Genomic DNA, 17,858 nt, shown 5'->3' with positions numbered 1-17,858 from the left:
ACTTAAGTTCTCCTTAAATATTGCACATGGTTTATTCACTCCTCGCCAGTTACACCGTGACTGAAGTATAAAGCAGAACTGAAACAACATATTCCGAGGAGATCAGAGACTTTCTGACGGAAGCCGTTTGTAAATCACAGGAACTTTCACACCTTTTCTTTTTTCCTCCCAAAATTCTGAACCAGAACTCCAAACAATCCCACCAGGCAGAAAGCTTTCATTTATTCTTTTTTTTTAAGTAGTTAAAAATCAGTGAAGCTGCCTGGTTTAAAGTTCTATCAAAAATGGGCTCTGCAACTACTTGATATCTTAAAGAAAGCACTGTGACAACCTTAACTGGAATAACAAATGAATTACATATGTCAGCTTCCAGCTGCGTAAGGAGATATGGGACGAGAAGGTCATCAAAATAGCAAGATATAAATAAAGTCCAGTGACAAAGGAAGCAGAGCACTGAAATGACATGGAAATAAGTGTTTGGAAGCTCACTGAAACCTTTTCAAATCTGAGTAAAATTGGTTCGGGAGCCAACAGAGATCACACTCCAACAGTTAAAGTACATTAGAAAACTTGCTGAACACTTTTATTTGACTCTTGAAAACTTGAGGGACCCAGAAAGAAGTCAACTTATAATTACACCAGTGCAATCTTGACACGAGCTAAGCTCCACATCTTAATTTATCTGAACCAGGCCCCATTATGTCTTCTGTGACTAGAAAGAAACAACGGTGACCTCTGTATTCCCTGCCACCCCCATAAACATATGTTCACTTTTAAGTTCTGGCATACTATTTGTCTTGATAATACCACTGGAGCTACATGGAGATAACAGGAATGAGACGCGAGGAATCCTCCCTCCTTCACACACCCTTCATCTTCACAACCTCCCTGGGGCCACGCGGGGAGGAGCGCGGCGAGACGCCACGTCGGGCACGGCCCTCCCTCCACCAACAGTTTTTCCAGGTCAAGTGCTGTCAGGAGTTGCTGCTCAGGCACCGAGCTGCTCCCAGAGCTGCAGGACGCCTCGGTGATGTGCGCGAAGCACAAAGAGCTCACAGGCCCATATCGAGTCTCAAACACAACGCCGTGCCAAACAGGAATGCTGCAGGCCCAGCTCTTATCGTCGCTGCTCTTCAGTTGCAATTCTCACTCTCATTAACAACCTTAATATAAAAGATACCAATTTTTACTGTCCTGCTCCCAGAGCAGCAAGTAAAAATAATCAACTTAAACCACAATTTATATTGCTGCTGTAATTCTAAACTAAATAGGGGCCTTTACTCACAGAATCACACAGATACGAAAAGACCACTAAGATCATCCAGTCCAACCATCAGCCCATCGCTCCCCTATGCAGCCCTCATTTTGTTTTGCATTACAAAGTTTCTTCATTTGACTTCAGTTTTTCTGAGCTACTGAAGTGCCATTAAGAATTGCAAGAAACGTTTAACAAAGGGAAAAGCATGCCAATACCTTATTAATGTAAACTTATTTTTGCTTCGGAATCAAACAGGGGTTATAGCAAGTACTCCTGGCACTACACAATGGCACCATTCCTTCTCTTAAACCATTGGAATGGAGCTCATCTCCCTCACATAAGAGAGCATCAGTCACTGTGGTGGTGTACAGGAGCAGCCCTACAGTGCTCTGTGCATGCATTAGGAAGCAAACAGTGTTGGTGCGCAGTTGGCTGATCTGCCATCCTTAACACCAGCAGGTGCCTACATGGAGAATCAGTGAACATACAGAACTCATGAGGACAACTGGAGGTTTTGCAGCTGACAGAAGTAAAATCAAAAATGCTGTTTTGTTTTTCTCTTTGCTACACTTAGAATATTTCTGAAGCAAAATTAAAAGAAATGATTCCTGTGGAGCTGCTTAAAGCATATGGTGTGTATTTAAGCTGTGCTATAAATTCTTTAACCAAAGCGAGGCCTGCTCAGTGGTACAGCTCCCATCCCAGCTGTCTGGGTGCTGCACAGGTACGCTGCCTGTGATGGGCACGGTGGCATCGTGGAGACCTCCCAGCTCCTTGCTTCAACCTCACGTTAACGAGAGGGCTTCAAGAGGGACTCAGATCCCTCAGCTTTTCAGTTCTGCTCCTGCAAAACAGCTGCAACCTTGAACCCTTGAAACCTTTTCTTCTTTCATGCCCAGATAGATCCTGCTCTTCCCAGACAAACAACGCTGCCGGCCCTGGAGGAAAGCTCAGCTCCCTCTTGCCTGGACAGCTGCTTGTTGCTCTCTAGCCTTTGATCTGCCTTCCCAGTAAACCAACCCAGCCCAACGTGTGCCTCCAGATATTGACAGCTCAATGACAGCTCTGTTTAAACGGCTTTTCCTATCTGCCACCCTGCCTTCAGATTCCTGCAGCGGTGGATCTGTGATTACTGCTCTACCTCCCCTGCATCCTTCCATAACCTCCATGCCTTCCTCCACGCTTCTCTCTGCATTTCTGAGCAGCGTTTCTCAGTTTATGCTCTCACTCTGCTCCTCACCCATCCCAGGCAGGCACAAAGGGAGCAGCCCGGCTCCCTCCTGCCTCGGGCCACCGGCTCCTCCTGCATCAGACCCAGCAATCGCAGCAGCGCCGGAGCATGATTCAGCTCACTGACTCAATGGAAAACTAAGCAACGGAGGAGAGAAAATTTATTTTCCATCGTGTTGGCGAACTGAACTGACTCATCTCATACATTTGCTAGACTCAGCATAAGGGAGGAGGTGGGTAAAGGGGCTGGGGCAAGGACATTGCCTGCGGCAATCCTGTGTTGGCATGGGCTGGGAATGGCGTGAAACCCGTGTCAAGGTGTGGGTGGCAAATTGGGGTCAAAGTGCTAAAAAAAGTAAAAAATACCAGGAAGTAAGGAAGCAGAGAAGACACTTTGCAGGTGAATATGACAGCAGCTCAGTTCTTCCATGGTAAGGCAACAAAAGCAACTGTGAGTGCAGGATGGGTGGCTCTCACCAGGGGATGCTGAGCACCCTCAGCATGAGCAGGCAATAGCTTCCGGGGACACATCTTCCAAGGCATTGAATTCCATCCTCCAAGCTCTGTGCAAGCACAGGGCAGCATGCAGGACACCCGCCCAGCGAGGGGCACACCAAAGCTCGGTGCACAGCACAGCAAAGGGGGAGGAAGGAGGACACGGTGTCAACCGGTGCCATCCTGCTTCACCTGCAGTTTCACAGGAGGAGGAGCAGGAAAGGGAGCAGGAGCTCTCCCCTGCCCATCAGCCTTTTGCCTCAGCAGCAATGACCTGGGCTCTGCAATCCCCTTTCTCTCTCATGGATGTCCCCTACCTTTCTATAAACTATTTTTAAAATTAGGGCAGCGGAGTCTTTGGGACAACGAGTTCATTAACTGCCTCTGTGCAAAATCTACGTGCATTTAAATACCAAAGTGCAATCTTCCGCTCATGTTTTATACTGGGATGCCCTATTAAAAATCACCACTGCTTTACTTCAGCAAAGCAAAACTAGACAGTGGCCTGTGCAGAGCCTTGCAGTAATTCTGCACTAAATACAGGAGTAATTCAGTATTTGGACAAGCAGGGACTGGATTATGATGATGCTCGGCAGAATCCGGCCCTGCAGAGCCCCCCCATCCCCATTCCTTCCAGCACACTTCAAGCTCTCTTTTTTTAAGGGGAGGAGAAGATACTCCTGACACTGTGAACTGAAACAGTGCTGCCTATCTGAATTTTGCATAAATAGTTTCCCACCACTGTTAGCATTTCACCCAAACGCGTGGCAGCGGCACAGCAAGCCTTAATATAGACAGCCCACCAGCTGCCAACAGGAATTTCAGCACATTGTCAATTATATAAAAATAAGAGGATTTGGGTTGATCCCCTCCACAAAGTTACCCCGGGAGCAATGCCTGTTTCTGTAGGACTCTGCACACCAGACGGGATGGAGATGAACCTGCGAGAGCTTCGGAAAGGTGCCCCGTGTATGACTGGGGTCTGTTAGGTTTGGGACTTGGTCTGTTATCCCAGTCACTGAGATCTGTCCCAGGAAGATCACAATTACCACCAAAAATACCCGGCTGACTCCATTTTGTTACACGGCTCGCCTTAATGGGACTTTCATGGGAGGGTGGCTGCAATGGGATCGCCTCGACATGAGCTCTGCATTTTGATGTGTGCTGTTGACTTCCACAACACGGAGCAATTTGTAATAGCTTTGCCACGCTGTTGTTTTCAAAGCTCCTGCTACATCACAAGCATTTATTTCTGACCACAAAATTACATTTATTCAACAGAAAGCAGCTCAGGGTCTTTAAGAGGTTAACTTCTGGAGTGCTTGGCTGCTCTCCAGCCTCTGTACTCGAATCAGCGCTAACGCAACAGCACACAACAGCACCCAGGCTAGCCGTGATTAATAGAGTGCTGAATACGCTGCTTTCCACATACACACACTTTTCATTCCCTTGCTTCCATAGATCACGGACTTATCCTCAAAATATCTGACTGAAATTGAATTTGGCTTCTCTCTCAACCGTTCATTTCCTATGTTATGCAAGGTTATATCCTTTTCTGCATGAGCAGAACCAAACCAGCTGCAGCTTTTGAGAAGAAAATGTGTTTTCAATTATGAAGCTGGCCTGAATATTGAACCACAGTTCTACTGCTACTCTAATTGAGCCATCATGGAGCGAACCTACAGGAAAGAAATTGTATTAATTAGCTTTGTAAATTTAACATAAGGAAATTAAAGGGGGTGAATATCAGCTCAGGAACACTCCTTGAAAAACACGGAAGGAAAGTAGGCCTGAAGTTCTGTGAGCACAGGCATTATTACAGTGTTGATTCAAAGGCGTGATTAGCAGCTCCAGCACACCAAACAGATTTCCAGCTTCTGTTGTCTGCATATGGAAAATTATTAAATTACGCTGCTGACCAAATTAATAGTTTAAAGAGCAATTCAGCTAAGTGGGGAGCCGGAGTGGTCTCATCAGAACGGCACTCTTAGAAGTGCTCGCTTTGTGAGAAGAATCTGAGAAATGGATTTTACAGAAATGAAGCCTAGTGTGTTTGGAGCCCGTGCCTTAAAGGGTTTTCAAATGAGGGATTACTGCATTACTGTTGGACAGTACTGCTATGCCACATGAAAAGAATGCTAACGACCTCAGGAAATCCTTTCCCAGCCTTAAAATATCTATTTGATGACTTCACAAATACGGATTCAGACATTTTATTTCCATACCACAACGTCAGTCCTGTGAATTCACATAGCCCAAGAACGTAAAGTTTTATTTTTAAAGATTTCTTGGACAAATACCCATCGGCTCCCATAGACACAGCAATACAGAACGGCCTGGTGGGCAGGAACAGCTCGTCTGGGGGCTGCTGCCAACGTGGAAATGATAACGATTTTATGATTGAATGATAAAGCTCTTAAACCTCCAATTCTGCCCTGCGTTTAACCCAGCACTCTGTGAACAAGCCATGACTAAGATGCATCCTCAGGTGAATGAGAAGCAAGCAAACATGAGATTTAACATCACCAGCAGCTTAGATTTCGTTTCATAATGCTTTTACTTCAAACATCATAATAAAAAAGTTTCTTTTGATTGAGATTAATATCCACAGAACACAGAACGCTCTGGTTTGTGGGTTGGGTTGTTTTTCTGGATGAATTCGTATTCGAAAGCAAAGCAAAGGGGTAGCGAGGTGTCAATATCCACCTCCACGCTGAGAAGCAGCACTGGTTGCACTGACGGGCGCGTGTATTTTAAAAAGTGAACTAGCCACAGTTTTACAAGCAGATGCCCCATAAAGCATGCTCAGGAGGATATTTAATTACCAGAGCTTAAGGCAACCTTTCCAAGTCACATCAGGCTTGTGAGGGTGCAGTTCAAGGAGAGTTTAAGTCAACCTGTGCTGGCCCAGCTGCACCTCCTGCCCTCGGCTCTGCCCTGCTGCCTCTGCCAATCCTGCAGAGCCTGCAGAGAGCTGCATCAGCCACTGACCTGGCAGAAAACAACGCCAGCAAAAAGGGGAAAAAAGAAAACGTGCTCCTGAGGGCTCACTGCAGCAGCAGCAGTGTGGAGGTGAGGCAGGAGCTGGGGAGGCAGCCTGGGGCTCAGCTGGAGCCACATAAAGCTCTGTGTGTGCCTTGTGTCTCTGATTGTTACAGAACTGCACGTTCTCATCTTCTGGCTCTCCCTCAGTGCCCAGAGCCTGCAGAAAACATGGCATCCCACATGGGATTTGCAAAAGCGACTTCCCTTCTCTGGCAGAGTGTTAATTTCCTCTTTTTGGCCCACCTGCAGCATTCAGCTCATCAGCCTTCAGAAAGCCTTAACAACAAAGAGACCAAACATGATCAGATCAGTTCTTCCAGGTTTCTGAAAGCCCGTACAGATTAGAGAAACCAGAATCACTGGATATGAGATTCATCAGCACAGTACTGTGATTTATGTGTGCTTCGCTTCAGTAAGAGGGGATTTCTACCAATGAATTTTACTCTTAGACTTTATGAGATTGAATTTATACCAACACAAGCCTCGCTCTTACATTAGTGAAGCAGATATCTATGCAGGAAGAGTGTCGATGAGCCACGCCAAGGCCTCCAACAGGCGAGATCTAATGGCAGGATATTCCTTCACTGTAGCAAAACTTGGATTTATGGTTCTTACTTGATCCTCAGACATTCCCTTCATTAAAGAACAGTGCTGAAAGCATACATACACTTCAGTCAGTGCTTTGCAAGCTTGAAACTAAAGTGAAAAGGTTTAAGAGCACAGCAGTTCTGAAGTGTAAATTTCTACTGGCAAATGGACTCACACAAGTCATTCTTTGTTCTCACAGATTGCTATTAGGTATATCAAGGACAAAGTTGTTCTACTTATTTATTTATTTATAGCAGTACTTGGGAAATCGGAGAGTAAACTAAGAGTTCCACGCTGCTTTTAAGATGAGAAATTGTTGCTTATTTGGGATACACGTTCAGCAGGATGTGCAAGCAATCAGAAATGCAACCCTCATTACAGATAATAGGAGTTGTGTACTTAATTCTCTAGGCAGGCTTCTAAAAACACTCTCCTGAATTTCTCTGCGCGTTGATGGGAACTGCAGCAGCACAACATCAGCCAACACCTTATTACAGATCAACAAAGCCCAAAGTGCTGCTGCTGTGACTGAGCTGAGTTCAGGAGCAGAGCTCTGCAGCAGAACACAAAGCTTGCGCCAACCCCAACCCAGGCACTGATAAAGAGAAACTTGCAAACTCTTTACACAGCATCGTCCTGAAGGAGCGCAACATCCCCTGCCTGGCTTCCCTTAGTGAGGGAGTGCTTCAGCTAAAAAGCCCCGTTCTGAGAGTGGTTCCGCTGCCTTTTCCTATAGAAACTCTTCAAAATAACACCACTTGGCTTTTAAAGCTGTGATCGCTCTGATCATGCACTTCTCATGGAGCAGTGTGAAGAGGCACCAAGGAACAAGCCAGGCCTGGAGCTGTGAGCACTTTGTTGGTTTTCCAACCAACACCTGCCACCTTTGAGCCTTCCAACAAGCCCTCTAAAAAACAGCTAAAATGCAGTCTTTTATAGCTGGAACAACGTGTGGTATCTTCATAGTTTTGCACACACACACCACACTGAGTTCATTAAGCACACAAACCACCAAGTCACCGAGGCATACTGAGCTAGTGTGTGCACCTGAGTCACAGCAGAAAGCTTACGTTCAGGGCTGCTAAATGCAGTGGGACTGGATGAGTTTAGCTTGTCCAGCAAAAATGCAATGTATCACATGCATGCCAGCACACAGGGAAGCAGAACCCCTGCAATGCTCCGTGCTCACAGCTTCCATCCTGGCCTAGCTGTGCTGACAGGCTGTGGGCACACTGATCACGTGGAGCAAAAACAAAAGCACAAAGAGAATCAGAAGCTCTTACCTCTCCCTGGAAACTCTTCAGTAGTGGAGCTACCTGTTTGCGCAGGTCCTGGAAGACAGAAGAAAATATTCCATCAGACAAATGTGAAAGGATGTGTTGTTGTCAAGTTGTCTCTAACTCTCCTTTTGGGTCTGGAATACTACTTATGACGTGGCTGCATTTTGCGGGAGCTTTGGTTAAAGTAGAAGTACATCTAAAATTAAGTTTGAACAAGTCTGCATTTCCAGCTTGACACATACCTGTATGTGTTGCGATAGTATTAATTGACAAAACTGCACTGATGTTAGGCAAGCACTGAACGTCTCCAATCTCATCATTCAGCTGAAACACTAATACGATTAGCAGCAAATGCCTCTATCTACCTACACAGCAGCTACACCTCTGAACTTATCCCACACGTGGAAGCCAGGCTTAAAGAAATATGACTGGACCATCATTCCAGCTGGGAGTGCCGTCATTTTGTACAGGGCCTGATTTATCTGTTATTCTCTCAAGACTGCTCTGCCTTCCGCCATCAGAGAACTGGAGATAGCCATGTTGAAGATGAGAGAATTGTTTGTTGGTTTCTGTATACTCAAGTATTCTTCAGAATTACAACACATCATACTACTGAATGCGCTAAAATGCTGCTTACAGAAACGTCTAGAAGTTTCTAGCATAGTTTAACTCAGCAACCAACACAAGACAGGACAGCAGGAGTAGTTACATCTTCTATAAAACTCTCACTGTTCAGCTGACTCAGGTCTCATTTTCTTAGCAGTTCTCAGAAATACCATCCCATGCATGCCAGCAGAGTGAGGTCCTGTGACTTAATAGTGGACCCTCTCCATTACGCACAGCCAAAAAACTTCTTACACAGCCTGACGATGACAGAACAAGGGGGAATGGCTCTAAACTAAAGAGGGGAGATTTATGTTAGACATGGGGGGAAATTCTTTAGTCAGAGGGCGGTGAGGCCCTGGCTCAGAAATCATCCCTGGAGGGACCCAAGGCCATGGATGGGCCCTGGGCAACCTGAGCCAGGGGGGCACCCAGCCCATGGCAGGGGTCGTGGCTGAGGGCTGTGAGTCCCTTCCAACCCAGCCATTCTGTGAGTCTGTGACTCCATTTCTGCCATCATCTTCCACTGCTGAGGCACAAGCAGTAACTGCACAGCACATCTGCAGCCAGAAAGAGAGCGCAGGAGGCTCAGCCCAAGGCCCTGGCCTTGCGTGGCTCCAGCAGGGCAGCACTGAGGCTGGTCACCCAGGACGGGTGGCCCTGTCAGAAAAGTGGGTCACCACATAAAAATGTGGGACACTCTCTTTTCCAGTGCAAAAACGCTTCCGTCTAAAGTCATGCAGCAAGTTGGACATCGAACCACACACCAAAATACCCTCAGCACCAGGTTTAGTCTGATTTGCTGAAGGAAAAGCAGGCTTTTGGAGAAGCGGTTGTTGTCATTTAAATGACAAGTGGCGGAGAGAGTTGGAGAAGCAGGAGCTCTTGCACTCCCTGAGAGATGGCTTAGGGGGCTGAACGTAAATGAAGCTATCAAAGACAAATGATTGGCCAAATTTCACTGCTTTCCTGGTTACTGCAGTACCACACAGCTAATCCCCATCAAGCTCAGGATAATGTCACTGCTTTATAAGCTCATTCTTCCGTACCAAACCCATAAACGCTTCTGTTTTTACACCTTAATGCTTCCTGATATTTTCTGTCGTCTGTTTTGGGACAGAAGAAGGGTAAGTGCTGCCCGTGTGCACCACGACTGCCTGTCAGTAATGCCTCTCCCAGAGCAGAGCAGCAGGTTGAGCAGCTTTTCCCATCTCCTGACTACAGAGGGAGGCCAGGAGGCTTTGCACGTTTTGTAATGTGTTTTCCTTGTAGCCCGATGATGATGCCATCAAAGAAAACACAAAACCATCACTGGCAAAATAAATGCCTGTATTTGGGGCCAAAATCTTAATGCACGCTGAAATATAAAGTGAGACACACGATGGACAGTCAGGACGCTGGCATCCTTTTAAACTTCATCAAACAGGGAAAAATTACACCACTCAGGCAAAGCAGCACTTCATGAAAGTGGAAACAGAGGAGGTTTAACCCATGACCAACCCCAAGCCTTGCTGCACAGCTGTCATGTACCCAGCACTGCTCCCAGTGCCAAAGCACGGGCACCCACCCCACCTGCCTGCACAGACAGCAAAGCCCCGCGAGGCTGTTCACTAAGATAACCCTACCTGCCATGCAGGTCTCTGGGCAGACAGCACAGCTGAGGAACACACCTTCCCTGTGCCCTGCCTGTGTGCCTGCTTCGCCCCAGCTAAACAGCATCCATCTCCAGACAGCTCACAGCAAAAGGGAAGTGCAAACAAACAGGCAGAAATCAGAACCACATATGCCACGAGTCACCAGCAAACACTGTGCTGGTGACATTTCTTTTTGGCAGCTTGGAAAATTTCCAAATCGGACTCGGTCTTGAAATCCGACATTAACATCAAATGGAATTTTACCTTCTTTGTCACTAAACTGAACAGAAGGAAGGACGTTAAGTTTGGGCCCGGGGGAGCGAGCGGGGCCGGTAGCAAGGACACCGTGTTTGAGTGTGGTGGCCTTCAGTGCCTGGGCTGCCATCAGAACAGGAAAGGTGCTCAGCTCACATGCAGCCTGCATCACCGCCCCCCATCACCACCCCCCAGCAGAGCAGCTACAACCATACGTGCAATTGAACATGAAAACAAGTGGTAATTTATCAGCACAACGCAGTGCCGTATCGGAGCGCTCCGGTACAATGGCATTATCTGCCTGCTTCCCCGTGCTGCCCAGCGTGCTCGGTCTCCCTCTCTGCAGATGATGTATTGGGACGGAGCTGTTTTCTGAACAAGACTCTATCACAGACAAACTCGATATCTGAAGCAGAGACGATGAATTAGGATGCTGTATCATTGTCTGAATCAAATCTGATAGCTGAAAGCTAATGCAGCCTTTTCCTCTTTTCAGGAGCACAAACAACTGGTTTATATTTTGATTAAGCAGCCACACAATGAAATCCGAATCCAAACAATTTTTAACTCCCTTTCCATTCGCATTAAAAATAACTCTGTGGAAAATAAGCCAAGAATAAATCTATGGGAAAAACCTGGGCGACAAACGCATCGTTCACACAACTGCATTATTTCTTTCTATCTCAATACACGGCGCAGTACAAAGGACACATCAGCGGTCAGGGTACCAACGCCGTGCTGGTAATTTACTGGAGGTCTGAAGCTGCACAGCATCTTCTGATCTCCCCTCAGACTCTCGATCTCATTTACTTCCCAAACGCTTATCTCTGAATGTCACAACAAGAGCCCTCTGACCCTGGTTTGATAAAGCAGCGCGGGAAGCTGAGCCCGACCTGCACGCACCTTCATCATCTGCGCAGCTATCGTGCTGCTGTGAAACAAAACCAAACCAAAAGAAATGGGCAACATCATTTCCTATGCCTGTGGCCACACTTCCCATGATCTGCTCCATGTATCACCTCGCTGAGAGCAACACGGGCTGCCAGCTGCGCTGGGAAGGGCAGACGTCCCTGTGAGCCACAGCCACCTGCAGCACTGCTGACATCTCCGAGCTGCCCTGCCCCCAGCCAGCTGCCCACACTGCCACATCCCATCCCTTTGCATTCCCTCCTCGTTAGCCCACGCAGAACGAAGGGCTCAGGCCTGGTGAGGCTGAGCCCCCAACCCCGGGCACCTCCTGGGAGAGCTGCGAAACGATGATCAACCAACCAACCAAGCAAGCACTGGAAACCCAAGAGCCCAACAGGTTTGCTGGATGTATGTATCTGTCACCTACAGAGAAGGAAGGGCACAGCCCCAGGAGGAGCCCTCCTGCCAGTCCCTCTTGTGGGCCCATTGCTGCCTGCTGCTGAGATGGGACGGCTGCAAAGAAATGCAGCACCTACAGCTCCTCCATCGGAGATCCTGGGCACACGCATGGAGGTGCAACATGGGAAACAAGGCTTTGTCTCTGATTGCTTTCACTTGGCGTTGCTCTGAAACTGACACCCCAGACAGTTGTCCAAACAGGCACCGTGCAGCAGCCCACATGACTTATTTAATTCCTAAAATATAAGACAAATTAAATCATACAAGCAAACCATTTATTGCTCAAGCTAAACTACGATTTAATGAGATATAAAAGCTCTTATTGCTTAAGGGTGCTAAAGTATTTACTTGGAATCTGATCGTTAAAGAATGAATCACGATGTTAACCATTTTCTATTACTTTGTAGTTATTTGGATATAGTAACACAAAAAGATGTGGATTTTTAAGGGACATTTATAGATAGGTTTCAACACAGCACAATGATAAATAAAAAATCCCAATTTGCAGTCGCCGAATGTACACCACAGCGTTCTGAAATATTTCAGCTCCCAGATCTTGTGCAAATTCCATTAGCTTTAATTATTTATTAGCAGTAGATTTAGATTACTGTTCTTGACCTATTTTTCAGCGCACAGACCCACCCAGCAAGAAGTGAAAAAATATTCCATTTGTGAAGGGCTGCCTCGGTGTGGGCTCCGAGCTGCGAGGAGGAGCGGAGCAAAACACATGTGCTGTGATTCAGAGGGAGATGCTGACACTTTGGGGAGGTTAGCAGGGCATGCACTGCAGGATGGAGATGGGAGGAGATGCCCCGAAATGAGGCAGGTTGTGCTGGGCAGCATCCTCAGTCCTGCAGAACAGCGAGCCCAACAGCTGACTGCTGGTGGAAATCCCCTCTTTGCTCCACAGCGGGGCTCCCAGTAACCACTGAGCATCTGGGGGCTCATCCCGTGTCCTGTGCTGGTGGAGATAAACCCTGCTTCTCTGGGCAGGAGGAAAGTGGAGCGCTGGCAGAGGTGTCCCATGGCTGCACTGCTGCGGCTGCCACTTTGCTCTGTGGCACTGCTCACTTGAACAAATCTGAACGCAATCTTCTTTCAGCTTCTTCCAAGCTCAAATAAACTGAAAGCTAGCAAGTTTACCCTGGGCTTATGCAGCAACGTATAAACAGACCAGCTACCTCACAACTGTTTAAAGAATCAGCTGTGCAAAAGAAGAACTCTTGTCTACATATATGCATACATATATCTATATATAAACACACAGACTATACATAACATTGAAAAATATTCTTTTTTTAACCTGACTTTACAAATGAATGCACAGAACCACACTGGAACCTCTGTGTCACTTATAAACCAGCAAGTTAACACTGGCTACAAAAGACACTGAACAGAAACAATTCGGAACTTTAAAACCGGAGTTGCTAGGAAACAAAAAAGATCATTCAAACAAAAATGACTCAGGTAGGAGAGCTGTGGAAAGAGCCAATTCCAAGCAAATGAAAGGCTGATCACTAAAAACCTCGGTGTAAAATGGGGAGCGTCTGAAAAAAAGGGAATTATTATGAGCCTTAAAAAATTAACGTGCCTAATGAGAAGCTAATGACACGGGCCGTGACTTTGCAGAAAAGGCACCTACGAGTGCTGTGGTCCAATTAACAACACCAGTTCAAACACAGACTAATGCTTCACACGGTGGATTTTAAACGAGGAGTATTTAATGTGAAACCATAATTGCGCCGGTAATTTTCCACCTTCCCTCCACCACTGGCAGAGCTGTGTGTGAATCAGCACATCGTACCTGAGCTACAGGTAGAAGGCCAAACCCAGTGTGCCAGCGGGGGGATTCTGTCCTGCTACGTATGCACAGTGCAGCCGCTAAAAATGACTGGGATCACAGAATCACAGAGTCACAACATGTTGGAGTTGGAAGGGATCCCCAGAGGCCATCTGGTCCCACTGCCTGCAGAGCACAGGGACACCCACAGCTCCACCAGTGCTCACAGCTCTCCAGCCTGACCCTGGGGGTCTGCAGGGATGGGCACCCAGTTCCAAAACTGCAATGAGGTAGAGTGGAAAAACGTCCCAAATATCAATGCACTGCTTTAAAGACAGGCTAAGTTTGGAAGAAGAATAATTCCGTCTTAAATATTAAAAGAAGGAAAGGGATTTTTTTCCTCCCAGATCCGTACTGACCTCAGGTGAGTCAGGGCCAGGCTGTGAGCTGACAGGACATCAGATATTGCAAAACCTTCTGCCTACCGTTACTTATCACACGGCTGTGTCATTAACCACCAGCACACCTGCATGTAGGAACACAGGTACAGATTTGTATCGTTACAGTCAGCATTCCCTTCTTCCAATGTAAGTGTCAATGCTTTCGGGCAGTGGGCGCCCTGTGCAGTGCAGGCAGTGGGACCAGGCAGCTTTGGGGTCCCTTCCAACTCAAAGCGCCGTGCGATGCTATGATTTACTACGTCTAATTCAGCATGCCTGCTAAAAACACCTCAAAATCAATCCAACTGTCATCCCCCTGACCTAAATAAAAACGAAACACGGCGCACATCTTTTCACGTCGCTTCTGTACACAAAGCTATTGAAGGGAAAACAAACTTTTGCTACCACGGCGCTTCCCGGCCAAGTTCCTGCTGAACCTCTGTGCTGCCCATAGCGCATGTGCTTTGGTAGCACACAGTAGAAATAAATGAATCATCCAGATGAAAGAAAGCAAAACCTCACTGCAGCCTTCTTCAATGCATTTTGTGCTTGTTAGCTGAACTTAAGAAATAAAAATCCCACAAAAAGCGCTCTGGGGCAGCAGCATCTCCTCACGCTGTAATATATGGTCTCAGCTGGGAGCAATTCCCAAATTCATATGGTGAACTGTGAACTGCCCCGGTGCGCTGCGGGGGGATGAGAAGACGGGGGGAAGAAACGCAGAGGACTGAAGATTTAGAAAGGAGAAGAGACAGAGCTGAGTCTGTCTGTTCTGAGCGCTGTTTTTCCATCACAGAAGGCATGCGAGCCCAGCGCTGAATCACAATGAACTCAATAACAGATTAAAATGAGACATACTTGTGTAATAATAAATCAACAGCATTAATACAAGCTTATCTTCTCCTAACTCAGAAGGGGGAGGTGACAAATTGCACTTAAGGAAAAATAGTTTTACTGTTGCTAGCACAAGCCCAGTGTCTATAGGAGACTGCTAAATTTAGCAAGCCGGCTTTTGATGATAGCAACGGAAATGAATTCAAGTTTTTTGGTGTGTTTTTTTGTTTTTAAAAAGCTCCAGAACGTTACTCATCTTCTTGAACCTCCCACCAAAAGCAGAGCCTTCAGAGCGCTGCCCTTCCTCCTGCTCCTGCTCCTCTCCCCCTGAGCTCCTCCGGCTCGCAGCACTGCGGCGACTCGGTGCGGGCTCACAAATTCCCTATCTCTTGGCTGGAGCTGTTTGGCTCTGACAGATGAATCAGAGAAGTCCATAAACGTCTGGAGGATTTGTGCAGACTTTTCCTTGTATGACTATATATGGCAACTGCAGATGGACTTATCTACCATCACTTCAGCCCAGGCTGCAAACTTTTTACCTTACTCCTAATGGCAGGATTCCCTAATCTGCAGTGCCATGGAATTGGACACACAGTCAGACCCTTTTCTCAAAACCATTTTCCTACTCTTCACAAGACTGTAGAAGTGATGTAGGACAATGGATTAGGATAGGTGCAGGTGTCTGTCGGGCACGGTCAGCAGCATGGTGGGCTGGGCTGGGGCTGGACTTGGTGGTGATCTCAGAGGTCTTTTCCTGCCCCAACATCTCTGTGCCTCTGTGAAGATACTCTTCAGTAAAACCTGAATTGTTAACAACTCGGTATTACTCTGAAACGCGTTTATAAGTACAAGTAAACCAGAGTGAGATGCTGTGAAACTCACATTTTCACTTAAACTGAAGGCATGCACCTCAGCAGACTGCAGGTAGCTTCCATTACAGCTTACCTGAAATACCAATTAGCACCACGAGCAGCCCAGCACTAAGTGCTAAAGGAAAAGAAACAGGGGAGGTCCAAACTGACTGATGGGACTGACAGAGGAATTCCAACAACGCCCGCAACAATCCCTAAATCCAGAAAAATCTTTTCTTTCAGCTTCTTGCCACGACTGCCTTTTGTACACGTTCATTTCTGCACTACCTCAGCTATGTCCAAAGCAATAACATGTGATAAAGTAAAGAAAGCTTTCAGCCGGATCCAAAGACTGCTCCAAAGAGCACCGAGTCCAAGCAGCTTCCAGCAAAATACTTCCAACGCACCTCAGAAGTGACAGCCAGAGCCTCTGAAGGCTCAACACGGAGAAGACTGCAGCTCCTCAAACCCAGCACTGAAACCTGGGCAAACAGGCTGCAAGAATGGAAGTAAATATGGAGTTTTGTGTGCATGAAGGAGTGATGGGAGAGCGTGGCCCTAAGGGGATGGGGCCACCAGGACGAGCTGAGCGAGGAGACTTGTGGACTCAGAAACTGCTTTATTGAACTATTTCCTTGAAAGCATTGTAATGAAAAATATACAGAATAAAATAAATGGAACAGCCAGCTCCTGAAAAGCAAACCGACAGAGACGGTGGAACAGCAGGGAACGGAATGAGGAACTGAACAGAAATCCCTGGCTGTTTCGGGGCCGCGCTCCTATCAGCACAGCCCTGGGCTCTTCCAGGAGAAGCATAAGAAGACAGCATCAGGGACGGCAGCCCAGCTCCTCGGCAGGCAGCCTTCCCCCAGCACAGCCCCCCCTGGATGGTGCAGATGGAGGGACAGGAGCAGCCCTCACAGTGTCACAGCCCTCCAGACCTCAGGGCTGAGGTAACTCACTTGTGAATGGGATTCATCAAAGCAGACAATGCTGCCCAACAAGCTGTGTTTGATGCTGCTCTTGAAGTTATCATTACAAAAGCAGGGAAATGTTTCATTGCCATTATCAGATAATGGAAGCACAAACAGCTGTTGGCTCCTATTGCAAGAGGAGGGATGGAATTCAGCTCTATTCCATATGCTTTTTAATAGTGTGGAGCTTAAGGAAGGATGGCAGCCATTCTTCTTCTATCTTTCTGCCCAATACTTCTGACAGCTCTAACTGATACTCCGGAGTGCTATCCTTAAAAACCAGTGCAATGAAGCAAGCAATGTGTTCATGAAGTTCATATTTATATATATTTATCCGTATTGACAGAACAAGGGGGAATGGCTTTCAAGTAAAAGAGGGTTAGACGTGAGGAAGGAATGCTGCAATCAGGGCAGCGAGGCCCTGGCAGTGCCCATAGAGCAGTGCTGCCCCATGGCTGGAGGTGCTGGGGCCGTGGATGGGCCCTGGGCAGCCTGAGCTGGGCACCATCCCATAGCACAGGGGATGGAGATCCATGAGCTTTAAGGTCACCTTCAACTGAAGCTGTTCTGTGTCTCATCAGCTGGAAGTACACCATCCTATCACCTATAATGGGGTAAAACTTGGAAGAGTTGCGTTGAAACAGCAGAAGCAAAAGAAGAAAAGGAGAAACACCGATCCCAACAGCGTGAAAATCATGGCTTATGCAAACTGGAGTATTGCAGTATAAATCACACTGCTTACATTCACTAATCAGGAGTTTCAGTTGATGTAAGAAGGAAGCCAGAGTTAGCAAAACCTATTAGTGAACTGCCGGAAGGTTCACTAATGGCTGTTCTGCCCCTTATCGGCTGCACAAACAACAGTGGGCATCAGATCAACCAGCGACCCACCGAGCTCTCCTACACGAGGGGTACGGAGCTCAGCTCAGCCAGGAGAGCTCACAGAGCCCAGAGGTTCTCTCAAGGGGCACACGAGGAAAGAGTTAAAGCTTCAAACTGCTGTTTCCAACCCCCCCCCCCCCATCAAGTGTCAGCTGTGATAAGCCGAAATTAACAGCCCTGTGCTGTGCCACTTCAAATGAAAGGGGAAAAAAAAATTCTTTGTGCTATTCTAGGTATTTTAAGTTGCATATGAGCATGGTGTCTAAATATAGACAGCAACAACAAGAGGCGGCATTGTCCCTTTGGGCACATTGAATATTATCTCAGAATTCCCATCTTCC

At 47.0% G+C, this 17,858-nt stretch overlaps 1 protein-coding gene across 1 annotated transcript in view; it reads right to left on the bottom strand.

The window, feature by feature from the left end:
• The window catches only part of CUX1 (cut like homeobox 1), a 175,631-nt gene that overhangs the window by 121,723 nt on the left and 36,050 nt on the right, over nucleotides 1-17,858 (bottom strand). The window contains exon 3 of the mRNA XM_042879941.1: nucleotides 7,900-7,947. Coding sequence (XP_042735875.1) covers nucleotides 7,900-7,947 — 48 coding nt within the window. The remainder of the gene's footprint in view (nucleotides 1-7,899; nucleotides 7,948-17,858) is intronic.

The sequence above is a fragment of the Lagopus leucura genome, unplaced genomic scaffold, assembly GCF_019238085.1.
Source record: "Lagopus leucura isolate 7727_CA_CO unplaced genomic scaffold, USGS_WTPT01 Super-Scaffold_100024, whole genome shotgun sequence".
NCBI classification, from domain to species: Eukaryota; Metazoa; Chordata; class Aves; order Galliformes; family Phasianidae; genus Lagopus; species Lagopus leucura.
The sequence above is the reverse complement of the archived record's forward strand: the minus strand, read 5'-3'. Positions and strand labels throughout refer to the sequence as shown.